The following is a 27123-nucleotide window of genomic DNA, read 5'->3' on the forward strand; positions in this document are numbered from 1 at the left end:
CTATGAATGGTGGAGCAATGATAGCTGTCTTCAACAGCCTCTGTCCTAAATCATGGAATTCCTTGCCTAATCCCCTCTATCAAGATGTTTAGAAAAAGTCTATCTCTTTGACCAAGGTTTTGGTCACTAGTCTGAGGGATCAAAATCTTTGATTCTCCTATGAAATGTTTTGGGACATTTTGTTGTTTAGCTTCAGAAAGTGTTAAGTATGTCTGCATTGGGGCAAACCAGAAGAGCTTTGTCAATTTAACATTTGAATTATTTGGTGAATTGAAGGTTCTCGCAATCCAAACTTGGTTGCAAACTGTAGGGAGACACTGATCTTCCTGCAATACCTCTGTTTAGAACCACTGACCGGCAACACTTCTGCATTTCCTTTTGACTTTGTTTCAAACAGTTGATGGAAGCTTCATAATTGAACTTCTCTGTAACTTAAACAAGGCACAGAAAAGGTGATGGACACTTCCACCTCCTTGTATCTGAGTAAATTGCTAACAGTTTGTGTTGCCTCCAAGTTGTGTTAATGTTGAAGTAAGAATTTCTTGTGTGTAAGCATGTTTCACCTGGGTTTGTATTTTGCTGTAGTGGAGTTTTCTTAACCCTATGATAAGGTTCCACAATACAAAGATGATTAGAGGGAATATTGGGAAAACCTTTTTCAATCGGGGTGGTAAGTGTCTGGAATTTGCTGCCTTGATTGGCAAAGGCAAAAACCCTCAACTCAGATAAAAGGTATAAATCTCTTCTGATTAGCTTTGTTCTCAGTTCTGACAAAGGGTCGTCCAGACTCGAAACATTAGCTCTATTCTTTTTCCACAGATGCTGTCAGACCTGCTGAGGTTCTTCTGCATTTGTTTCAGATTCCAACATCTGCAGTATTTTGTTTTTATCAGCTAAAAGGTACTTGGATCTACACCTGAGGTGGTATAACTTGCAAGGCTATGAACCAGGTGCTGGCAGGTGGAATTAGAATGCGTGGCTAGTTTTTTTTTCAGGTGACACCTATTGGATGGGCTGAAATGGCTTCTCGAGTTTTATTGTTCCATGATGTCTGAAGGTTTCTGGAAAAAAAACTCCTAAACTGAGAGGATAAAATTTATTGATCACCCTCATCCTATCAATCTGCAGAGGTGGAGATAGTTTCCTAATCTTCAATGAGGGATTCACATTGACCAGTGACTGGTTGCTGTGTATGCAGCAGCAGCGTCTCAGCTGGTGTGGTTGATTTCTGTGTAATGTGAAACGACTGCTGCAGCTCATTGGTATGTGCTTAGTCTTATCTGGAAATGTACAGAAGAAACAGGAAGTCTTACACAGTGGAACTTGGGTGATAGATTCTTTTCACTATTTTTGAGCATGCCTGTTGTGAGTTACACTCCAAGTGCTGTGAATTGCTTCATGACCTTGTTTCCAATTGTCAGAAGTGAAATAGTTTGACTTCTGTAGCATAGAAATATTTGCAGATAGTTTTGATATTAAGTGATTTTCGGAAAGTTTTTTTGCACGAAATGCGTTTTGGTGCATAGTTTTGCAGAATATGCTTCTTGTTGGTCCTAAAGTAAGGACACAAGGACAGTCTTCACCCGGGATATTTTTAAAAACTGGTTCTTGGAAACAGATTAATGAAAAACATCAATTATTTAAAGTCATCTCAGTTCTACCTGAGTCAAGAGCAACTTGACATAACATCTGAGTTGAATGCATGGCCAAAAGATTGGTGTGGGAGAAATGGGTTTTGAGTCCTGGGGCACTGCTGTCAGTAGTGGGGAAAGAGGAAGCTGTATCATTGGGTGGTCTTCCCCTGAAGCTGAATTAGGGCTGTAGAGTGGATTGAAACAAAATAATGGGAGGGATGGTAAACATGAGAGGAGATTTGGAAAGTTAAAGGGAAAAGATAAGGCAGTAGTGCAGGATAGAGATGTGGACAATGGTGATTAGAATGTCAGGAAGGGACAGAGCACACAAATATGAAAATGCAAATAAAGTCCAAGCAGGGAAAAATGGCTTTGAACTAATTGGGAAGTGTGTTTGGGTGAAGGGAGATTTAGAAATCCAAAATGTGGATGAAGACGAGTTGAGTGTAACAAGAAGGAACAGAGAGCTTACAATACTAGTGTATCAAAGATCCATGCAGAGAATTTGATTTTAACAAACAAAAATTATCGGAATTTATGGAGCATTGGCAATAAAACAAATGAACCACTGGCACAAAGAGATAAATGTTTCAATCTAGTTGCCATTGCAGCGACATGATCACAAGGTGTCCAAGGTTGGAAAACAAATATTCCATTGTATGCAACACTGTGAAAAGAGAGAATAGAAAAGAAGGATAGATCTGATAATTAAAAATGTCATAAGGACATCAGTGAGAGAGGAATCTGTATGGTTGGAGATTAGGAATAGCAAAATGAGAAAACAGTTTGGAATATTTTATAGCCCCTCTAACATGAGTAACACTGTTGGATAGAGCATTAAACAATAAATTTAAGGGTGCTTTTAACAAGATAATCTAATAATTGTGGGGGTCTTCAATCTTCTTGTAAATTGGATTAGTCAAATTGGTAATGGTGGCCTGGAAGATGAGTTTGTAGAAAGTTTTCATGACTGTTTCCTGGAGTGATGTTATGGATCCAACTAAGGATAGAACTATATTTTAAATTTACTATTGTGCAATGAGGCAAGGTTTGTCATAATAAAATATCCACTGCAAAACGATGATGACAGTACAATTGAATTCCACATTAAGTTTAAAATGACATACTCCAGTCCCAAACAAGAATCTTGAATTTCAATAAAGCCATTTTGTATGTTATGAAGGGAAATCTGGCTGAGTGATTTTGTTAATAGGCTTAAAAAATATGACCGTAAATAAAGTGAGAAATGTTTAAACAATTCAATGTTCATATAAATATATCCACTGATAAACAAAAATGGGATTGACAAAGGGGAACCAGTAAATGTATATACTTGGATTTCCAAAAGTTAATCAAATTTTAATGCATCACAAGAGGGCTGATGGAGTTCGTAGGATCAATTAACATGGATAAAGGATCGATTTAAGAAACAGGGAGTGGAGGGTAGGGATAAATGCAGCATTTTTAAGTTGGCAGGCTGTGACGGGATCAATGCAGGAACCTCAGCTAGTTATGATTGATATGAATGTCTTAGATACGTTACTATCTCGATTAAATTTGATACAAAACTAGGTGAAAACACAAGCTGCAAGGGCAATGCAGGTTGCAAATAGATATGGACAGGTTAAGTGAGTTGCTAACAAGGTAGCACATGGATTATAATGTGGGAAAGTGAGAGGATGTTTACTTTGATCATAAGGCCTGAAACTTGCAAATATTGATGTCCAAAGAAATGTGCACTCCTATAAGGAGCATAAAGTAGTATGCAGGTACAGTAAACAATTAGAACATAAGAAATAGGAGCAGGAGTAGGCCATCTAGCCCTTCGAGCCTGCCCCGCCATTCAATAAGATCATGGCTGATCTGTCGTGGCTCAGTTCCACATTCCCGCCCTCTCCCCATAACCCTTAATCCCCTCGCTTATCAAAAACCCATCAACCCGCGTCTTAAAAATATTTAGCGAGGCAGCCTCCACCACTTCAGCGGGCAGAGAATTCCAGAGATTCACCACCCTTTGAGTGAAGAAGTTCCTCCTCAACTCCGTTCTAAACCGCCCCCCCTTTATCTTGAGGTTGTGCCCCCCAGTCCTACTGTCCTTTCTGAGGGGAAGAGTCTCTCCACCTCTATCCTATCCATCCCATTCATCATCTTATATGTCTCAATGAGATCTCCCCTCATTCTTCTAAACTCTAACGAGTACAAGCCTAGTTTATTCAGCCTCTCCTCATAGCTCAACCCCCTCAACTCCGGTATCAGCCTAGTAAACCTCCTCTGCACTCCCTCCAAGGCCAAAATATCCTTGCGTAAGTGCGGCGACCAAAACTGCACACAGTACTCCAGCTGTGGCCTCATCAATGCCCTATACAGCTGCAGCAAGACCTCCCTACTTTTATATTCAATCCCCCTCACTATGAAGGCCAGCATCCCATTAGCCTTCCTGACCACGTGCTGCACCTGCAGGCTGGGTTTTTTGCGACTCTTACCTTCTGCAATAACCTCTTGTGAGGTACCTTGTCAAATGCCTTCTGAAAATCAAGAAAGACCACATCCACTGGCTCTCCTCTATCCACCACCCTAGACACATCCTCATAGAACTCCAATAAATTCGTCAGACACGACTTCCCCTTAACGAAACCATGCTGCGTCTGCTCTATCAAGCAATTCTCCTCATGATGCCTTGCTATTTCCTCCTTGATGACGGATTCTAACATTTTACCTACAACAGACGTTAAACTAACTGGCCTATAATTCCCTGCCTTTTGCCTGGCACCCTTCTTAAACAACGGCGTAACATTAGCCGTTTTCCAATCTTCCGGCACTTCACCGGAATCCAGCGACGTTTGGAAAATAACCACCAAGGCATCCACTATCACCTCCGCCATTTCTTTCAGAACCCTTGGATGCATTCCATCCGGTCCTGGGGACTTGTCCACAAAGCAAATGGCATGTTTACCTTGATTGCAAGTAGAGGGATGAAGTCTTGCTACTTCTGCACAGGGCTTTGAGCACAACTTGCACTGTGTGCACTTTTTTTTATCTCCAATGTGCATTTCTAGTCTCCTTATGGGAAAGGATTTACTTCAATTGAAGGTTCACTGGATTGATCCCTGGGCTGAGAGGATAGTCCCATGATAGATTCGACTTCAATGAATACAGGCCCAGAAGAATGAGTAGTGATCTCATTGAGATATTGAAGATTGAAGGGACTTGACAGGGTAGATATTGAAAGGTTGTTTCTCCGTGCTGGAAAATCTAGAACAAGGGGACACGATTTCAGGATAAGGGTTGATTATTTAGGACTGACACACTTCATTTGAAGGGTTGTACATCTTTGGAATTCCTTAATCCAGAGGACACTGGATGTGCCACCATTGGCAATATTTAAGGTTGGGCCAATTTTTTTTTGGTTTTTTTTGGAGAATCAAGGGATATGGAGAAAGTGAAGTCCAAGATCAGCCATTGGCCATGTTGAATGGCTCAATGGGCTGCATGATCTTCTCCCATTTCTTGTGCTGTTGTATTCAAAATCAAAAGAAATACAGTGTTGAAATACACTATTGTTTGGACTTGTTTGGATGTGCTCTGGGTGAGAGAGCATGAATAGTTTACTATGTATTATTAGTGGTTATATGTGAAATCCGTTCTAATTAATCCGACAGGAAAGTGAATGTTTTGAGGTTGCTGAGGCATAATTGCAAAAACCTTTTCCATTTTTGAAATGTGGGGCTGCATTGTGACCTGTAGTGGCTAGCTATTAATTGAGATAGCCTGCAGGGATTATTAGAAATCCTTAATGTGTCTTGTTGATTTTTAATTTGTGTTCTGGAGAAACAGATTTAAAAATGCAGATAATTGATGAATGCATGGGATGTACTTGCAGTCATCAACCTCCCAGGATTGTCCTGGATTCTTCAGGAATTAAAAGATTAATTGTCTGAGCATGCATGAGCAATCCTGGAGAAAAGTCATAAGGAAGTGATGTTAATGTTTCAGTTCCACTGAATGTCTCTTTATAAAATGGTTATTGATGAGGATAATGGGTTGTTTAACTGGATTGGATAGCTGGAGCCAGGAAGTCAAATGAAAACCCCAGGAATGTGTCCAAGCAGAGTTGATAACCCTAAGTAATATACTGGAACATTTTCCAGCAGTGCCTTTTCCTTGCAGTTTTTGAGGATTGGTGAAAGATGCCATTATCAGTTTTTAAGCCCAAAGCTGTATGTTGTCTTTTGGACTCATTTGAGCAAAAATGTTCTTCCATTTTAGGAAGTTTTATTCAAGTCTTTTTAATTGTTTGGAATCCAATTGTAGTCCTGGAGTGGTAGTTAGGCAGGTTGGATTTGTCCCTTTTGTGTACAGGACTACCTGGGTAATTTTCCACATTGGGCAGATGCCAGTATTAAAGCTGTACTGGGCAGTTTAGCTAGTTCTGGAGTACATGTCTTCAGTACTATTGCTGGTATATTGTCAGGTCCCAGAGACTTTGCAGTATCCAGTGTCTTCAGCCATTTCTTGATATTATGTAGAGTGAATTGAATTGGATGAAAACTGACACCTGTGATGCTGGGCACCAGGAAATTATTCTACAGATACTTTACATACATTTTGAAACTAGAGAAAGTCCCTAAGCAGGACGTTCTCAGTAACGTTTAATTAAACAAGTTACAATCTGAGACTTGGCTCCAAATAATCTGTTTAACCCACTTCTGCCCCACTGGGGGGGGTTAAAAATGTGATGCCTTGATTTTGAAGAATTCGTTGAATGCATTTTCAGCTAGTTAAGTTCAGATATTTTCTCCCCAAGGGGGATGTGCCTTTCCCTTTCTTTAAAAACATAACCTGAGGGGGATGTCATATTTTCCTTCATTTTATTTCCATTTGCCAGGTTTTTACCCACTCACTTGTGTGTATCCCTTTTGTAGGCTCTCATATTCTTGTCAGCTCATCTTTGAACCATCAGCAAATTTACCTTTTATCGCTTCATCCATGTTATTTATATAGATTGTGGAGAGTTGCGGACCCAGCACTGATCCTTGTGGCACACCATGTGCTGCATCTTGCCAGAATGAAAGATGCATTTATGCCTACCCTCTGTTTCAACTTATCTAGTCAATCTTCAGTCCATGCCATTAAGTTGCACCCTACACCTTGAGCTTTTATTTCTTTGCAATGATCTTTGTGGTGCCTTCTTGAAGGCCTTGTATCCACAGCTTGTAATTCCTTCAAAGAACTCTAGTAAAGTAGTTAAACATGCTTTCTTTTTCAGAAAACCATGTTGACCCTGCCTGATTGCCTTCATTTTCTTCCATGTGCCCTGCTATAATTTCTTTAGTTCTGGCTTCTCATATTTTCCCTGTGACAAATATTAAGCTAACTGGCCTGTAGTTTCCTGCTTTCAGTTTCCATCCTTTCTGACTAATGGAGTTTCAATCTAGGGAATTAAAACCAAATATCAACTATCTCACTAATCATTTCTCATAAGATTCGATAGGACCCAGGGACCTATCGGCTCACAGCTTCAACAATTTTCTAAGCATCACTTCCCTGGTGATTGTAATTTTCTTGAGTTCCTCGCTCTTCATCTTCTATCGTGAAGATCGATGCAAGGTACATATTCAGTTCATCTGCCATTGCCTTATTTTCCATTATGTATCCCCAGACTTTCCATAGAACCAACACTCACATTTTGTTAACCCTTTCATTTAAACATCTGTAGGAACTGTCTTAATATTTCTCATTAACTTTCTCCTGTACTTGAATTTTTCCCTCCTTATTATCCTGATATATGACTGGTGTGGAAATAAAGAGGAACCAGTGGACGTTATATATCTGGATTTGAAAACGTGCTGCACAAAAGTTTAATAGGTAAGGATTCATTGGGTAATAGCATGGATTGAGAATTGGTTAACCAAGAATGGGCATAAACAGGGCTTTTTCATGTTGGCAGGCAGTCAATAGTGGAGTTCCATAAGGATCAGTGCTGGGATCTTAACTATTTGCAACCCATTATAACAACTTAGATGAAGAAACAGTGATGTATGAATGATCAGTTATCCCTGGAAGTTGCAGGGCTGCAGGAGATTAGAGATGGGAAGAGGTAAGACTATGGAGGGATTGAAAACAAGGGTGAAACTAGTCATCTGGTAGTATACTGGAGTATTGCTGCAAAAAAGCCAGATGTTGTTGAAGCTTTTTGTCTTGCAATCATCAGGACAATTAACAAGAATTCCAAACACGAGGGGGCCAAATATTGCAATGTCGTAAGAGAGCTGATTGATAGAGATGATGTGATAGTAAATGCACCAGTTAACTAATGACTGACAATGAACTGCCAAGATTTGTTTAAATGCAATCCAAGCAAGTTACCTCTGGACAAGGCATTGCCTTGGGAATGATTGCCGCCTATTTTGTTCAGTTGAAACAGGAACAAAGTGTATAGTTGTTCTGCCTGTCCTATGTATTTTATTAATAAATGTAGCTTCCAGCATACACATGTATACAGCACTGCGAGGCTGACTGAATCTTGAACTGGTTGTTAGCAATCTTGGCACATCCAGGATTGTTTAGCAAATATTGTCAACTCAAAACAGTGTCCAGCATTGTGATTCTACAATTTTAAACAATCCTGAATATGGACCAGGCAAACGCATCTGAAATGCGTTCTTGTAGCTTGAGGAACAACAGCTCAGAGCCATTGCAGATACATCAGGGAGGAGGAAAAGTTACCTGGGTGCTTTTTATATCTCTAAGGATAGGATCTTCTGTTTTGGTCAAGGCCAGGAGGGTGTGATTGTGAGTGCAGCAGATAAGGAGACCAAGAATGCAAGAGGAAGCAGTGGGGCAGTGGTATTTGTTGCTGGACTAGTGATCCAGAGACCCAGGGTGATGCTCTGGGGACCCAGGTTTCAATCCCACCATGGCAGGTGGTGAAATTTGAATTCAATTTTTAAAAAAATCTGGAATTAAAGATCTGGTGATGACCATGAAACTATTCTCAATTGTCTTTTAAAAACCCATCTGTTTCACCAATGTCCTTTTTAGGGAAGGAACATCCTTACCTGGTGTGGTCTACATGTGACTCCAAATGCCCTCCAGAATGGACAATCAATGCTGACCCTGCCAGCGATGCATACGTGCCATAAATAACTATATAAAAAAGAGCTTCAGCCTTTGCAATTGTCCATTAAGTTTGAGAATCACTCAGCTTGTTTGGATGAAATGGGGGCCGATGAGCAAAGTAACCAAAGCAACATGGCACAAGAACCCATTCAAGTGGACAGAGCAAAATAAAATGGTAGTGGTTAACCAGTATAGTGAGGGGTGTTGATAATGTTCTCTGCAGCAAAGAACAAAATTCAGACAGCTTTGTTGCCTGCCCAAGTTAGGATTTGAGACATTTGTTCGGAGAGGATCTTGAAGTGGGAGGAGGATCAGATTGTGGCCCATGTAGGGACAAACAACAGAATTTGGAAAGAGGTTCTGCACAGAGTATGAGATGGGCAACAGTGATCTGAATTGTTACCTGAACAATGAATAAATTGGCATAGGATACATAAAATTAGACATCAATATGTGACTCTAAGACTAATGAGCAAGAAGTGGATTCTGGTTCATGGGCATTAGCACCAGTACTGGAAAAAGTGGAGGCTGTACCACTGTAATGGTCTACTCCTGAACTGTGCTGGGACCGAGGTGTTCTAATGAGCTACAGAATTCGGGAAGTACGGAAGGGTTTTAAACTAAATAGTGGGGGCAAGGGATCAAATTTGGGAAGATGCTGTAAATCAAGGTATAGATTCAAGACAAAAGAGAAAGGCATCAATGTGAGAATTGATGAACAGACCAAGACGGAAGGAACAAGGAAACCATTCTTTGTCCCAGTTTATATGAAGATTAAAGTTCCTCAATTATTTCATTTCCTTTGTCACAAACACCAATAATTTCTTGTTAAATGTTCTGCCTGAAAGTGCAACTACTTTGAAGAGGATTATTGACTACTTGTACTGATGGATTTTGATTCTTGCTCTTTCTAATTTTCACCCATAATGATTAAATGTCATAAGAACTAGGAGCAGGAATAGGCCATCTGGCCCCTCGAACCTGCTCTGCCATTCAATAAGATCATGGCTGATCTTTTCGTGGTCTTATCTGCCCACTCACCATTACCCTTAATTCCTTTACTGTTCAAAAAATTTATCTATCCTTGCCTTAAAAACATGCAATAAGATAGCCTCAACTGCTTCACAGGGCAGAGAATTCCACTGGTTCATGACCCTTTGTGTGAAGAAGTTCTTCCTCAACTCAGTCCTAAATCTGCTTCCCCTTATTTTGAGGCTATGCCCCCTAGTTCTAGTTTCACCCGCCAGTGGAAACAACTTCCCTGCTTCTATCTCATCTATTCCCTTCATAATCTTATGATTCTATAAGATCTCCCTTCATTCTTCTGAATTCCAAAGAGTATAGCCCCGGTCTACTCAGTATTTCCCTGTAAGCCAACCCTCTCAACTCCAGAATCAACTTAGTGAATCTCCTCTGTGCCCCCTCCAGCGCCAGTGTATCCTTTCTCAAGTAAGAAGACCAAAATTGTACACAGTATTCCAGGTGTAGCCTCACCAGCACCTTATACAGCTGCAATATAATCTCACTATTTTTAAACTCCATCCCTCTAGCAACGAAGGACAAAATTCCATTTGCCGCCTTTAAATACCTGCTGCATCTGCAAACCCTCTGCACACTAGCATGCTGCAATTTTTTACCATTTTTAAATAATAGTCAATTTTGCTGCTGTTCTTACCAAAATGGATGACCTCACATTTACCATCATTGTACTCCGTCTACCAGACCCTCGTCTATTCACTTAAATTATCTATATCACTTTGCAGACTTTGTGTCCTCTGCACACTTTGCTCTTCCCACATCTTAGTGTCATCTGCAAATTTTGACACACTACACTTGGTTTCCAACTCCAAATAATCTATGTAAATCATAAACAGTTGCATGATCTTCTGAGCCAGATCCTTTCTCACTAATGTCCTTGTGTTGTCCTTTAATATCAGAGCTACCACACGTTTGTCATTCCTTCTGTCTTTCCAAAAATATTTGCCCTAGAATATTACTCATCCTTGATAGCCTTGTATTAATGATGATCACATCAGTCATTTCCCTCTTTCTGCCACTGGTTCATCATTCTTATTGCAGATGCTTTATGCACTCAGGTAAAGAACTATTTTTTTCTATTCCTTGCAACGTCCTTATTCCCAAATGTATAATTGTTGTTAAATTCTGACCCGTCCTGTCCCACTCTGGTGGTAGTTACCCACATTGGTACATTGGTCTGGTGCTTCAACTTTTCTCATTGGAATTCTAAATCTCTCTTCACCAAAAACCTTGCCCAACATCCCAGGCCACTGCTTGAAGAAGCAGGAAAAAATAATTTTTAAAAAAAAGTGTTCACCAACCTAGCATGCTTTGAAACTCTGCTTGGTATCAAAGGATGTGATTGCACTAGAAAGGGAGCAGTGGACATTCACAGGATGTTGTCTGGGCTAAAGCGTTTCAGCTATGAAGATAGGCAGGCATTGTTTTCCTTAGAGCAGAGCTATGAAGATAGGCTGGCATTGTTTTCCTTAGAGCAGAGAGGGATCAGATTGTGGTGTACAAAATTGAGAAATATCGGGTAGCTAGGAAGAAACTTTCCAATTAATAGAGGGACCAATAATCAGGAGACATAGACTTAAGGTAAAGGGCAGGACATTTAAAGGGATTTGAGGAAAACCTTTTTCATCCAGGAGATGGTGGGATTTTGGACATCACTGCCTTAGAGTGGCAGAGGCGGGAACCCTCACATTTAAGAAGCATTTAGATGAGCACTTGAAATGGCATAACATAAGGACCCAATGCTGGAAAACGGGATTAGAATAGATAGGTGCTTGTTGCTTGGCACAGACATGATGGGTAAAGGGCCTGTTTTTATGCTATAAAACTCTGACTGTAAGGCACTAGGACAAATGAAAACATTGGCTCACTATAGGGAGCCAAAAATATCTAGAGTAAAAACCCAAGCATATAACAGTCATATTGAAAGAAGCCTCATTTTTCATCTTGTTTCTTTGTCCTAATCTAATTAACAGCAAATTGAAGTGCCAGTCCTGTAAACTTTCCAGAACATTCTGACACTTCTGTTTTAGGCTGAGCTTTTGCTGCTCGTTTTTTTTTTAAATGCATGGATGTAGAATGTGGTTTAAATCAGGACGTGTCAGAAAGAAGCTGTTGGAGACTGCAGCTTTGACTGCTTTGTTATTTCTCAGCTTCAACTGTTAAATGATGTAACTGCTGCAATTGGAATTGAAAAATCCTAATTGCTTTCAAATCTTTGAAACGATATGGCAAATGATTGCTCAGTATATTAATGAAAAGCATTGAAAATTCATTCCAGTAACAAATACCAGTATATGGAAGGATTCTGATTAACCACTAATAGTTGAATAGGGAGGGTTATTTCAATTCTACTGCCAGTCTAAATATTAATCAATAATGTTACTCAAATACCAGAAAAGTTGCATTACTGTAATGAAGTTGCTAAAACACAATTTTTAATCTGTGCTTTTCCTGTTACTTTTGAGTTTGGTTTAATTGTTCATTTTTGACTATCAAGCACTTTTTTCAATATATGCTTATGAATGATAATCACTTTAGCATTTTATTTAACTTTTTAAAGTCTCTTATTTAGTCATTCCACCTCCCTGCTCTCGCCGTGGTTTTTGTTCCCTTTAAGGGGCAATCTGCCAAGAGGGTCACATGATCTAGGTAACAAATCAGGAACCAGGGTGAGGTAATTTTTTAAAGTCCAATTCAGAGTCTCAACAAGTGACACATTCCTGATCCAAGCTGACAAGACAGGGCTCTCACCTCCTGTCCTGGGCTTGATCTACATGATCCAAACTGATCGGAGTAGGCATTGCACCTCCTCCAAGGCTTGATCTCATTTGCATCTTAGCCAAAGGCCGAGATGCCGCTTTTAAAAATGGCTTCAAACGAAGCTAAAACGTAACCTAATGACCCAGGATGAGGTAATCGGCCTAGCAAGTGTGGGCCATCAGTTTAATCCTGAAAGCTGACCGGCAGCCATGATGCTGCAAGCCTCTGCATTACAGTCATATGTAATAAACATTGCCGCTTTTATTTATCTAATTGGTGAACAGGAATTATAACATTGGCTACAAAAATAAAAAAAAAAGCAGTCCTAAAATTGAGAGTAACAAGTCATGTTGAAGTTCAGTTCAAGTTGAGAAACAGAAGAATGTTTGCTGATATACCCTTATTCAGATGGATGGATCCTTGTGATGCCTCTGAAGGATTGGACACAATACATTGAGCGTTTGGGCTAGTATTTTCAGGCCAATGGGATACAGGAGGGAGAAGAGAAAGGCAATCCTTTGGAGAGTTGTGGGACTCAGGCCCTCAATTTACGTTGCAGCCTCATATCTCCAAGTTGCCCAAATCAAATTATTCACCTGAGACAATTGAATTGGTGAAAAAAAACTACCATCCAAAGCCATGGTAATATTGCAGCAATTTTAAGTTTATCTCAACTGGGAGAGTCTCTGGGGAAACTACTGCAACTTGCGTTACCAAGTTAAGACAGATCTCCGAGCACTGTGATTTCAGAGCCACTTCAGAGTAATTGCTGTCCTGATGCCTGCAGGTATAAAGAGGCTGAATGCTTTTTTCTGTCACAGGAAAGGCACCAATATAAAAGTAAGTCAATCTACTCAGTAACAGAGTTAGCAATACAGTGAATAATATGGAAGAGTCTAGTGTTAAGGATCAAATGATCATTAATTGTTCAACATGAAAGCAAGCAAGGTAGACCCCATCACTGTGATGCTTTTCACAAACGGTAGGCCCTTAACGATGGAAGTTGATATGGGAGCCTCTGCCAGAGTGATGGGAAAGTACACATTTTGATATTGACAAGAAGTTCGGTCATTGAGTTTGAGGGGCACTCCAGCAAAACTAACAACTTAGAGGAGAAGTCATCAAGATAGAGCACTACCACGTACCTGTAAGCTATCAGCAGCAGAATGCTCAGCTCCCAGTAGTAATAGGCTAAGGGCCTGGCTAAGTCTTTTGGGCCACGATTGGCTCAAGGTAATCAAGTTAACCTGACGGAGATCTCCCAAGATCTGGAAGGGGGACTGCCTGAGTTAATGAAAGTTTTTTGCAGTGTATTAGGTAAAATCAAGGGCCACCAGGTGAAGATCTATGTAGATCCAGAGTCAACCCTCTTTTTTTTTAACAGCAAGACCATTGCCATATGCTTTCATAAGTATCCGATCCCCAAGATTGATTAGATGCAAAACTGGACAGTGGTCAGTCTTGTACAAAGTTGGATGTGAGCCACACATATCAGCATCTTGTGTTAGACACTGCTTCCTGAGATTAGGTTATGATAAACATGTGCAAAAGTTTGTTTCAGTATATATGACTACCTTTTGATGTGTCATTGGCATGTGCAATCTTCCAGAGAACAATGGAAAGTCTATTTCAAGGACTTCCACAGGTTGTAGTATACATAGATGATATTTTAGTAACTGGATCGACAAAGCTGAGCACCTAGCTAACTTAGAGGAGGTGCTAAAGACTAATCAAGAGTCTGGTGTTTGCCCCAAAAAGGAGAATGTACTTTTCAGCCACTGAGGCCAAGTGGCCTCCTTCTGCACTGTATGATTCTATGAAAGTCCTGTCCGCAGCCCTAGTTATTCAGTTGGCCACCTCACTGCCCCAGCCCATTCCAACAGAAAATCTCTCACTTCCTTGAGCAATGCCTGGCACTATGCCATGAATCACAACCTCTGCTACCTATGCCACTTGAGCCCAGCATTTAATTCTTAAATCTACTTGACCCTATGCCAATTGGCGTGTGACTCAGTCAACAGAGGAGATCATCATTGAAGTTCTGTGTTTTTAATTTTGTTCCTAATTCCTCAGATTTTCTTGGGTAATGTCTATATTAGTTTCCACGTAAACCACTCCCAGGCTTCTCTCTAGGTATGAGGAGATGTCCTTTAATCCTGGCCCTGGGCAGGCAACATCACCTTCGGAGCTCCTAGTAGCAGCTGTGGAAAACAGTATCGAATTCCCTCACTAATACTATCCCCTGTCACTACCACATTCCGTTTTGTTCCCTGAATTTGAATGACATCTTTCACCATGGTGCCATGGTGAATCCATTCATCACTTTGTAGTCTTGTCATCCACGCAGGTAGTAGGCACCTTGTGCGTGTTGGACAAAGTCAGGGGCTGAGGTTTCTGCATCACTGCATGCTGGTTTCCCTTGCCTGTCTAGTTTACGATAACAGTTTCCTGCCCTTGACCATTAACCAACTTTTAAGGTTCTGCCTAATGTCAAGGTGTAACTGCCTCCTGGAATGAAGTGTCCATGTAACTCTACTACTCTGGGCTGCCCTGAATTGTCTGCAACTCAGATTTTAGTTGAGCAACTCTGAACCAACATTTCTTAAGCTGTAGGTGCATCAGATATGCTTGAAAGTAAAATAATTGAAAGTTGCCCTTAGCTAGTTTGGGAGATGTGGAAAAAAAATCAGCTGCTGAAAAAAGTAGAAAAAGGAGCATCCTTGTTCCTCTACACCAAATTCTTAACTACATTCTGTCTACATTGCACTCTGAAGTAATTTCTTTTCTGTTGAAGGTAGAAGAATATTTGTGCCTCTGTACTCTTAGAAGAAAATGGTAAATTTTATTTATCTGGTTATCTGACTTAAAGTTGATCATTGACTTCAATCATTAACTAAATTATACCTGGGCGCTGGAGTGGTGCCTGTAGGATCCTCAGATTGAGTATAATGTCTGTTGTTAGAATGGTGTAGAAGGAGACCACGCTTACATCTGAACCATAGTAAAACTGAGTGGATGATGAATGTGTACAGCATCTCTATTTCAGGCCAGTGCAGTTTTTTTTTAAGAAAACAAACGCAAAAGGTTTTGCATCAGTTCTGTTTCATAGCAAATCTTCATTCGTTGGTGAATGGAAAAGTTCTATGAATATATTCAGCAAATACAGTAATTTTTATTTGTGAGGACAAGAATTTTCATAAAGCTAAATATAGATATGTGAAGGTAAGTTATTGAACTGAGATGGATGCATTTTGTGCAACAGTGTCCTGACCACTAATAAGTGTCAGTGTTTGCAGTCTGTTAGCTTTTTGTTGCTGGTGCCTTCACTGTTTTTAAATAAAACTTCTGTTTTTCAGGTGAGAATTGCCCCATCTTATCATGTCGCAATCTTCAGACAAATTTAAGGTAACTTTTAAAAGAATGGATCTTTTAAATCGATGAATTAAGTATGTGTCTTTTCCCTCCTCTCAAAAGAGGTTTTAATGGGCTCACAGCGATGGATTAGATGGGCATTGGGTGTCTGCATTTTGGATGATGAGGTCAACACATATTATATGAATGGGCGAATGTCCCTGAAAGAGATTTTTCCACGACTTTTATTCCCCTCTTCAGAAATAAAAGGGTGCTAATTAAAAGTATCGATGTGTTTCAGCTCATGTTTCCTCTTCCTGTTTTGCAGCAGAGATGGGAGGGTTTTGCTCCACATCCTGGTAAGATGCTGCAACTAAGTGTTCAAAATGCTGAAGGGTGAGGTAGAAATGGAAATTTTCAACGTGCTGCATCTTTGTGTAGTGATCAGCATATGTGTATTTTTATATTAACAGGGCACTCTGCCTCTTCAACCAATATAATTTGCACTGTACGTGTAACAGGTAATGGTCAGTCTGGTTTGGTGGCAACTATATTTCTTAGTTGTTTTCATCCCTCTGATAAAAACTGCTCTGTACTATAAATGCCACACTTATACATCACATTGTATGCTTAAGAATGACTCTTAAATCAGTGGATGACCTCAGCTAATGTGTGGGCCATGTGAATGGCTCCCCGCCATCTCAGAAGACCACAAGATTGAAATCAAGCTTGTTTGTTAGCCATGACCCCATGAATAAGATTAAATATATTTAATACATGCTTATTATTTCATGAGTTGTAGAAAATGCTCAATTATTTATACATTAAAACTACCATTCTCTGACAGTCAATGTTGTGTACAATCAGCATGTACCTCCCTTCACTTTTGTGTATCACTTCAGTCATGCCAATAGGAAAATAACTGTGGACAGAAATCAGCAGGTTGTGGCAACCCTGCATGTGGCCAACGGTGAAAAATGTCTCGTGGGCCATAGGTTGCTCACCACTGTTATAAATTATGGTGACTTCTTAATAACAGCAAGGAAGACTGATTTCCTCAGTTGAATGTAATGAGAAATGGATTGGCTACATAAGAATGACAGAAGATGAACAAATGTGGTTGAGTCAGCAGATGCCTCTTGGATGCCTGAGCTGATGGCTATGGAATTGGAAGTGCCCACCATTGAGGGAAATTTTTTGAACAAGGTTTCTAGTTGTCAAAAGTCAGAAGAGTAAACAACTCCATTGTTTTAACAGCTTGGATTTAACATTGAAGTCCCAAGTTGCTTCAGAGGGATGTAATCATAAATATGTGCCAAACCAATGAAGGAGAAATCTGCTTCTATCAGCTCTTCAGACGGGGCATTCCAGATCACAACATCCCATTTGTTAAAGTTTCTGAATATTGTCTTGTTATGATGTTAATCACCTTTAATCCTACGTCTTCCGATCACTGACTCATCTGCCACTGGAAATACTTTATTCTTTGTTCTTTCAAAACCATTGAACATGCATCAAATTAACAAAATATTCTCTGCCCAAGGGGAGGAACTTCAGCAAACTTCTCTGATTCTTCCACATATGTATGAATTCTCATTCTAGTAAATCTCTGCACCCTCTCCAAGGTATTGACATTTTCCTAATGTTTTACCCAGATTTGAAATTAATATTCTAATTTTTATAAAGTTTTAGCATAACTTTCTTTCTATTCTGTTCTACACTTCTAATAAAAAGCATCTGGAATGCTGAGGTTTATTAGCTGTTTTCCTTGGTTTTTTTCCCTCTCTCCATATTCCCGTTAAAATTGTACATTTTTGTTCATATTGTCTGTCTTATGCTTTCAGAAAGTATCGCTGTCATGTACTTTTCCATTTTTGTCAGTCTGTCCTCCCAAGGTCTATTACTGCTCTCTCATTGTCTCTATATTTCTAGATTTTGTGTTATCCATAAACTTTGCAATTCTACCTTGTTTAATCCAAGGCTAGTTCATCAATATATCAAAAAGAGCAATTGTTCTAACACTGACTTGTGGAACACCAATCTATACCTTCCTCGCTACTTTCTGCCTTTCACCAGTCTTGTACTGATGCATCCACTGTCCCTTTTATCCCACAAGCTTTAATTCTGCTAAAATGTCTATCATGTTATTTGCTGAAACACCTTTTGCCGGTCCATGTACACACAATTCCACTCATTGCCATTGTTAACCTGCTCCATTACGACTTCAAAGAATTCAAACATAATTTACCTTTGCAAATAGGGATTTTTATTTGCATTCTGAGGGGAAGGTGGTGGAAGATAAAGCAGAGTGACAAGGCTTCTGTGTCTGTTGAGGTATCATCGTTCATCATCTAAAAACTTAGTCAAGGTAATGTTAATGCAGCTATTATAATTTTGTGGCATACAGGGACAGGAGTAGACCAGTTAACCCCTCCAGCATTAGATGTGCTCGATCTGTACCTCCGTTTCAGTTACTCATTTCAGTTCTGCATCCCTTCATATCCTTACCTAACAAAATAAGCTATTCATCTTGGCCCTGAAAATTTCAGTGAGGTGTGACAAGTTTAATTATGGCCTTGATTCTGTGTGGAGTTTGTACATGATCCCCATGACTGTGTGAGTTTCCTGCTGGGTGCTCCAATTTCCTCCCACAGTCCAAAGATGATCAGGTTAGGCTGATTGGTCATGGTAAATGCACAGGGTTATGGATAGGATAGGATGGGGTGTGTGATCAGGGTAAGATGTTGAGTCAGTGCAGACTCGATGGGTCCAATAGCTACCTAATGCACTGTAGTGATTCTACACAGTTACTTTCCCAGCTTGTCCAGGAGATTCCATGAATGGAAAATTAATCTCCCAGTTAGTGCTAGCAATCCTGGAGAAATGTACTTCCTGTCTTGAGATTGGTATCAATGCATGCGCACAATTCAAGTTTGAAGGCACAGGTATTACTACCCCAACATCTGTCTTAACAACCAGCTGAACTCCAGCCTGGGGATTGTTCCTGCACGCCAGCACTGTGGCTGCTTTCAGCTTAGCTTCTAGGAAATAATCAGATTTTCAGGAAGGGGTGGCTGTGGTAGAATGCACATGTGTCCCATTGGCAGGCTGTTGAGTCTAACTACCCAATGAGATACATTTGAAGGGCCATTCCTAATTTGCTCATGATAGAGCTAACCATTCCATGCCTTGGGGACAAGAGGATTTTTTTTACTGACTTTCCACTCTGTATTTGTGGCCAAGGAGGCGTGTGCATGATCTGTATGGAGAGAATTCAAATCATAAGTTTCAGTTCTTGACTAACAATATGACTTGGACAAGACACCAGAAAAGGTTAGCAACTCAATTGTGACCTTTTTAAGAGGAGTTGTGTAAAAAGCCACAATTCCCATGAAACTCATCTCCAGACGCCTGGGCCTTGGCACCTCCCTCTGCAACTGGGTCACGAACTTCCTAATTCACAGACCACAATCAGTAAAGGATAGGCAACAACACCTCCTCCACGATCATCCTCAACACCGGTGCACCACGAGGCAGTGTTCTCAGCCCCCTACTATATTCCTTATACTTCCAGGACTGTATGGCCAAACTCCCCTCCAATTTGATTTTCAAGTTTGCTGACGACACCACCGTAGTGAGTCGGATCTCAAACAATGACAAGACGGAGTACAAAAATGAGAGAGAATCTGGTGAACTGGTTTGGCAACAATAATGTGTCCCTCAATGTCGCCGAAACAAAGGAGATTGTCATTGACTTCAGGAAGTGTAAAGGAGACCATGCCCCTAACTACATCAATGAGGACGAAATTGCTTCAAGTTTTTAGGTATCCAGATCATTGACGATCTATCCTGGTCCCCCAAAGCTGACACTATAGTTAAGAAAGCCCACTAATGCCTCTACTTTCTCAGAAGACTAAGGAAATTTGGCAAGTCAGCTCTGACTCTCTTCAACTTCGTAAGAAGTCTGACAACACCAGGTTTTAGTCCAACCGATTTATTTGATAGTAAACTCACAAGCTTTCGGGTTAGTCCCTTCGTCAGGTGAATGGAGAGTTCTGGCCTCAGACAGAGCATATAAAGCACAGACAGTTTAGAGATTACTGATTAGAATGCGAATCTTTACACCTAACCTGCTGTTCAAGTCCTGAAGCGGCTGACAATGTGTGTGGAAGGAGCACTAATCACAGGTTAAAGAGATGTGTATTGTCTCCAGACAGTACAGTAAGTGAAGTTTTGCACACCCAGGCAAGTCATGGGGGTTACAGATAGTGCGACATGAACCCAAGATCCCTGTTGAGACCGTCCTCATGTGTGCGGAACTTGGCTATTAGTCTCTGTTCAGCAACTCTGCGCTGTCGTGTGTCGTGAAGGCCGCCTTGGAGAATGCTTACCCGAAGGTCAGAGGCTGAATGCCCGTGACCACTGAAGTGTTCGCCAACAGGAAGGGAACAGTCTTGCCTGGTGATTGTTGAGGGATGTTCATTCATCCGTTGTCGTAGCGTCTGCATGGTCTCCCCAATATACCATGCTTCGGGACATCCTTTCTTGCAACGTATCAGGTAGACAATGTTGGCCGAGTTGCAAGAATATTTACCGTGTCAACCGATGCTATACACTAGATACATCAATGACATTTTCTTCCTTTGGCCTCATGGTGAACAATCACTGAAACAACTATATGATGATATCAACAAATTCCACCCCACCATCAGACTCACCATGAACTATTCCCCAGAATCAGTTGCATTCTTGGACACATGCATCTCCATTAAGGACGGTCACCTCAGCACCTCACTGTACCGCAAGCCCACAGACAATCTCACAATGCTCCACTTCTCCAGCTTCCACCCTAAACATGTTAAAGAAGCCATTCCCTATGGACAAGCTCTCCATATACACAGGATTTGCTCAGATGAGGAGGATTGTGACAGACACCTCCAGACGCTGAAAGATGCCCTCATAAGAACAGGATATGGCGCTCGACTCAATAGATCGACAGTTCCGATGTGCCACAGCGAAAAACCGCACCGATCTCCTCAGAAGACAAACACGGGACACAGTGGACAGAGTACCCATCGTCATCTAGTACTTCCCCGGAGCGGAGAAGCTACGACATCTTCTCTGGAGTCTTCAACATATCATTGATGAAGACGAACATCTCACCAGGGCCATCCTCACACCCCCACTTCTTGCCTTCAGACAACCACGCAACCTCAAACAGACCATTGTTCGCAGCAAACTACCCAGCCTTCAGGAGAACAGTGACCACAATACCACACAACCTTGCCACAGCAACCTCTGCAAGATATGCGGGATCATTGACATGGATACCATCATCACACGTGAGAATACCATCCACCAGGTACACGGTAAATACTCTTGCAACTCGGCCAACATTGTCTACCTGATACGTTGCAAGAAAGGATGTCCCGAAGCATGGTACATTGGGGAGACCATGCAGACGCTATGACAACGGATGAATGAACATCGCTCGACAATCACCAGGCAAGACTGTTCCCTTCCTGTTGGCAAACACTTCAGTGGTCACGGGCATTCAGCCTCTGACCTCCGGGTAAGCATTCTCCAAGGCGGCCTTCACGACACACGACAGCGCAGAGTCGCTGAACAGAGACTAATAGCCAAGTTCCACACACATGAGGACGGTCTCAACAGGGATCTTGGGTTCATGTCGCACTATCTGTAACCCCCATGACTTGCCTGGGTGTGCAAAACTTCACTTACTGTACTGTCTGGAGACAATACACATCTCTTTAACCTGTGATTAGTGCTCCTTCCACACACATTGTCAGCCGCTTCAGGACTTGAACAGCAGGTTAGGTGTAAAGATTCGCATTCTAATCAGTAATCTCTAAACTGTCTGTGCTTTATATGCTCTGTCTGAGGCCAGAACTCTCCATTCACCTGACGAAGGGACTAACCCGAAAGCTTGTGAGTTTACTATCAAATAAATCGGTTGGACTAAAACCTGGTGTTGTCAGACTTTATACTGTGTTTACCCCAGTCCAACGCCGGCATATCCACATCATCTCTTCAACTTTTACAGATGCACCATAGAAAACATTCTTTCTGGTTGTATCACAGCTTGGTATGGCTCCAAGACTGCAAGGAACTGGAAAATGTCGTGGATGTAGCCCAATCCATCATGCAAACCATCCTCCCATCCATTGACTCTGTCCACACTTCCCACTGCCTTGGCAAAGCAATCAACATAATTAAGGACCCCATGCACCCCAGACATTCCTCCACCTTCTTCCTTTGAGGAAAAAGATTCAAAAGTCTGAGGTCGTGTACCAACTGACTCCAGAATAGCTGCTTCACTGCACTTCAGACTTTTGAATGGACTTATCTTGCATTAAATTGATCTTTCTCTGCACCCTAGCTGTGACTGTAACACGACATTTTGCACTCTCTCGTTTCCTTCTCTGTGAATGGTATGTTTTGTCTATAGCATGCAAGAAGCAATACTTTTCACTCTTACTACATGTGATAAAAATAAATCAAATCAAACAATTTAAATGGATATTCTTCTCCCCAAAGTAGCAATTCCCCTATTTATGAGCAATTTACTTCATAAGAACATAAGAAAAAGGAGCAGGAGTAGGCCATCTAGCCCTTCAAGCCTGCCCCGCCATTCAATAAGATCATGGTTGATCTGTCGTGGCTCAGTTCCACATTCCCGCCCTCTCCCCATAACCCTTAATCCCCTCTCTTATCAAAAACCCATCAACCCGCGTCTTAAAAATATTTAGCGAGGTAGCCTCCACCACTTCAGCGGGCAGAGAATTCCAGAGATTCACCACCCTTTGAGTGAAGAAGTTCCTCCTCAACTCCGTTCTAAACTGCCCCCCCTTTATCTTGAGGCTGTGCCCCCTGGTCCTACTATCCTTTCTGAGCGGGAAGAGTCTCTCCACCTCTATCCTATCCATCCCATTCATCATCTTATACGTCTCAATGAGATCTCCCCTCATTCTTCTAAACTCTAACGAGTACAAGCCTAATTTATTCAGCCTCTCCTCATAGCTCAACCCCCTCAACTCCGGCATCAGCCTAGTAAACCTCCTCTGCACTCCCTCCGAGGCCAAAATATCCTTGCGTAAGTACAGTGCCCAAAACTGCACACAGTACTCCAGCTGCAGCCTCACCAATGCCCTATACAGCCGCAGCAAGACCTCCCTACTTTTATATTCAATCCCCCTCGCTATGAAGGCCAGCATCCCATTAGCCTTCCTGACCACCTGCTGCACCTGCAAGCTGGTTTTTTGCGACTCATGCACAAGGACCCCGAGGTCCCTCTGCACCGTCGCCTTTTTACTTTACTCCAATTCTCTCCTCCCTTCCCCACTTCCTCCTCCTTTCATCAAAGAACATTGCCCCTCGTGTATCTCGCTAGGCACTGACTCTGGTTGGAATGTAATTCCAGAGGCAGTGGATGAAAATCTGGTGAACCTGGAGAGCAGATGTGTAGAAAGTACCGAAGCAACACAGCAAAGTCAAATCATGAATCTCACCTTTTGAGCAGATTTTTAGTATAAGCCCTGACTGTCCTCCATAACATGGCGATACTGAAGCTAACTGAACTGCCATGCTAGCTGTAGTGAATAAACTCAGCTTCGCACAATCAAACTTTTGACTTTTTGGTCTATCTGGTTGCATTCTCAGATCACGTCAGTTTGAGTTTACAGAAAATTATCTTCAGTTTCAGGCTAGAGGTGGTCACATGATTAAATGTTGTGTGAACAGACTTAGAGGAATATGTTCCAGTAGAGGTGGTAATCACATGTGGCAAGGTAAATTAAAAGATGAAAAAAAAACACATTGCAGAGAGGCTTCCTACATTGTACAAGAGTGTCATACCACTGTCTGAAGAACATATATTCCAGCTGTGCAGTTATTCTGTGACTTGGTGCCTCTGTAAACAAGGCTAAAGTTATGCACTCATCTGTAGATTTCAAGCAGAGTCAGTGGTTGAATTTTAGTCAGGATTTGGCGAGGTGGGGGAAAGAGAAATGCAACAGTTTGGATTTACTTGGGGACCATTAATAATCAAACTATTAAACCCTGTAAAAGGCACTAAATCTTAAAACAGAAAATGCTGGAAATATTCCACAGATCTTGCAGCATTTGTGTGGAGAGACACAAAATTAACAGTTCAGGATGTTGATCCTTCAGCAGAACTGAAAAGTTAATTTTCTCTTTCAAGTTGCGAAACATGAACATTTTCAGAATTTTCTGTTTATAGTATTTTGCTATAGGAAATCTTGTGTTTGGATCAGAGCTTGTATATACACTTAATGGAGTTGCTACGTGAAGTTTTAGACTTCTGAATTGATTCAGAACTGCAAATTTATACATTGCTTCAAAAATCAACAATTTAATCTCTTCCTCTGGTGCTGTAGAGAAAAAGCACTGTTTTCCATAGGGGCTCACTTACTCGTTTTGCACTTTTTGAAAATCCATTCATGTTGTGCACTTAAAATATATTTCAAGTTTTCAGCATATAATAATAAAACTCAATGTTATAGCTGAGGAGTTGAGTTGAATAATTAAGATGTAAGGGGTGCTTGGCCAACATGAATCCTCTTTATTTGATGAATGAACAACAGAACATATGGGACAAAGCAACTGTTGTCTTAACTTGTTTAGGGCACTATTCTATGTTATAGAATCCCTACAGTGCAGGAGGAGACCATTCAGCCCATCAAGCCACACCAATAATAATCCCACCCAGACCCTATCCTTGTAACCCCATGTATTTAGCTTGCTAATCCCCCCAACTGAGGGGCAATTTAGCATAGCCAATCTACCTGACCTACACATTATTGTAACTGTGGGAGGAAACAGTAACCTCTTTGCTGATAAAATTTACATAGTCTTTGTAAAAGTTAAGTCTAATGCCACACTACCGTTAGAGAAAAGGATATATCTAGCTTTCCTGCAATGTGCATCCATGGTACACTGGGCTGTTAGATTAATCTATCAGTCTGTAACCTTTTGGCCTGAAGTTTCATTCCTCCCGTCAGACCAGGGCACTAAGGCTACTTTAATAGGGATTATGGAATTGTGTCCCAGGAATAGTAGTGGGATTGACTTGGGGTAAATATCCAACCTAGTAAAGTTGGCTGCTTGCTAAGCACCAAAAAATAGTATTGTATGGATGGATCAAATAGTCCTACACGGTCTATTTGTCCAATGGACCAGAGAAAAGTTCTACCAAGTCCGGTTGAAAATGGTGATCAATATGAATCAACTAAAGGGAGCAGGAATTTCCATGTGATTCTTAATTTTAAACTGTGCTGAAGCTCATTGCTTTAATGTAAGAGTCAAGGCTAGTGCTTATTTGTCTGACTAAAACTGTGGACTAAATGGTTCTACTCCTGAGGCTCCACCAGCATTGGCTTTTGTCTGGCTTAATTGGTTCACTGCATGTGACATTAAGAAGCAAGTTCAAAGGCTGTAGACCCAGGAAACATTTGGCTGCAATGCTGAAGACCTGTGTACAGAGTTGGCTGGTCTACTTGCCAAAGTTCTCAAACTAATGTTCTCCATGTGACTAGAACAGGCCTCCAGAGTAGTAGTCCAGTGCTGGGCATGTGAAAATATTCACTAGATTACAGATGGTTAGATATATTTCCATCCATATTGCTGATTTCAGCTAAAGAGAAATCTATTTTGTTGGCCTTTTCCTTTCAAAGGTATGGTCTTTAGATGGTTCTACATGTGTTCTGAAACTTGGCTCTTCTCTATTTGGACAGTTAACTCCAATTATGTACCATTTGTTTATTGCAAAGTTCTGCCAATTTCGTTTTATCTGTTGGTGTAGCTGCCTTGGTTCTAATTATCAGATTTTCAACAATGAAACTCTACTTAACTCAGACATTTGTAGTGAATCCGCCCCTCTTTTATTTCTTTAATCTGCCTTTCTGAAGGTTATTTTGATTGCACTGTTTTATCAGTATTAAATTGTTTCTAAAAATGCTTTTATTGCATTGGAGCTGTCAATTTTAGGGTTTCATACCTGACAGTACAAATCGCTCATTCTTCCCATTACGGTAACTGACTAGCTTTAATTAAATTCTGCTAAACACAATTACATTATGTTTGCACATCTATACACACTGGAAATAGTTCAGGTAGTGTGCAGAGAGAAAACAGATTTGAATATTTCAGGTCCATGACCTTGTCAGAACTGGAAAATGTTACCTTTCTGACCAGAGGTTATTGATCAGAAACGTTTAAATCAGTTTCTCTCTCTCCACGCATTCTGCCAGGTGTCTCTCCACACGTATTGCCAGGCTTACTCAGTGTTTCCAGCCTTTTCAAATAGGCTGTCAAATAGGAGGCAGAGAGTGGGGGTCAATGGGTGCTATTCGGATTGGCGGTTGGTGACTAGCGGAGTGCCCCAGGGGTCGGTGCTGGGGCCTCAGCTATTTACCATTTATATAGACGATCTGGAGGAGGGAACCGAGTGTATGGTGTCGAAATTTGCTGATGACACCAAGATTGGTGGAAAGGCAAATTGTGCGGAGGGTGTGGAGAGTCCGCAGAAGGATCTAGATAGGCTGGGCGAATGGGCCAGGAAATGGCAAATGGAATTTAATGTTGGCAAGTGCGAGGTGGTACACTTTGGTAGGAATAATGGTAGGAAGGACTATTACTTACGGGGCGAAAAACTGCAGCAGGCGACGGTGCAGAGGGACCTCGGGGTCCTTTGCATGAGTCGCAAAAACCCAGCCTGCAGGTGCAGCAGGTGGTCAGGAAGGCTAATGGGATGCTGGCCTTCATAGCGAGGGGGATTGAATATAAAAGTAAGGAGGTCTTGCTGCAGCTGTATAGGGCACTGGTGAGGCCGCAGCTGGAGTACTGTGTGCAGTTTTGGTCACCGCACTTACGCAAGGATATTTTGGCCTTGGAGGGAGTGCGGAGGAGGTTTACTAGGCTGATGCCGGAGTTGAGGGGGTTGAGCTATGAGGAGAGGCTGAATAAACTGGGCTTGGACTCGTTAGAGTTTAGAAGAATGAGGGGAGATCTCATTGAGACGTATAAGATGATGAATGGGATGGATAGGATAGTGGTGGAGAGGCTCTTCCCGCTCAGAAAGGACAGTAGGACTAGGGGGCACAGCCTCAAGGGGGTGCGGTTTAGAACGGAGTTGAGGAGGAACTTCTTCACTCAAAGGGTGGTGAATCTCTGGAATTCTCTG

General features: G+C 41.3%; 1 protein-coding gene across 3 annotated transcripts in view; it reads left to right on the forward strand.

Moving 5' to 3' along the window:
* Window positions 1-27123, forward strand: part of LOC145340865 (septin-2) — an 89645-nt gene that overhangs the window by 22356 nt on the left and 40166 nt on the right. For 2 of the 3 annotated variants that reach the window (XM_080185333.1, XM_080185335.1), the window contains exon 2: window positions 15908-15956. The exons of the other annotated variant lie outside the window; for it this stretch is intronic. In XM_080185333.1, the coding sequence (XP_080041459.1) occupies window positions 15930-15956 (27 nt within the window). In that variant the 5' untranslated portion in view covers window positions 15908-15929. The remainder of the gene's footprint in view (window positions 1-15907; window positions 15957-27123) is intronic. 3 annotated transcript variants of the gene reach the window in all.

The sequence above is a fragment of the Carcharhinus amblyrhynchos genome, chromosome 3 (assembly GCF_965287045.1).
Source record: "Carcharhinus amblyrhynchos chromosome 3, sCarAmb.v2.hapA, whole genome shotgun sequence".
In the NCBI taxonomy this organism is placed as follows: Eukaryota; Metazoa; Chordata; class Chondrichthyes; order Carcharhiniformes; family Carcharhinidae; genus Carcharhinus; species Carcharhinus amblyrhynchos.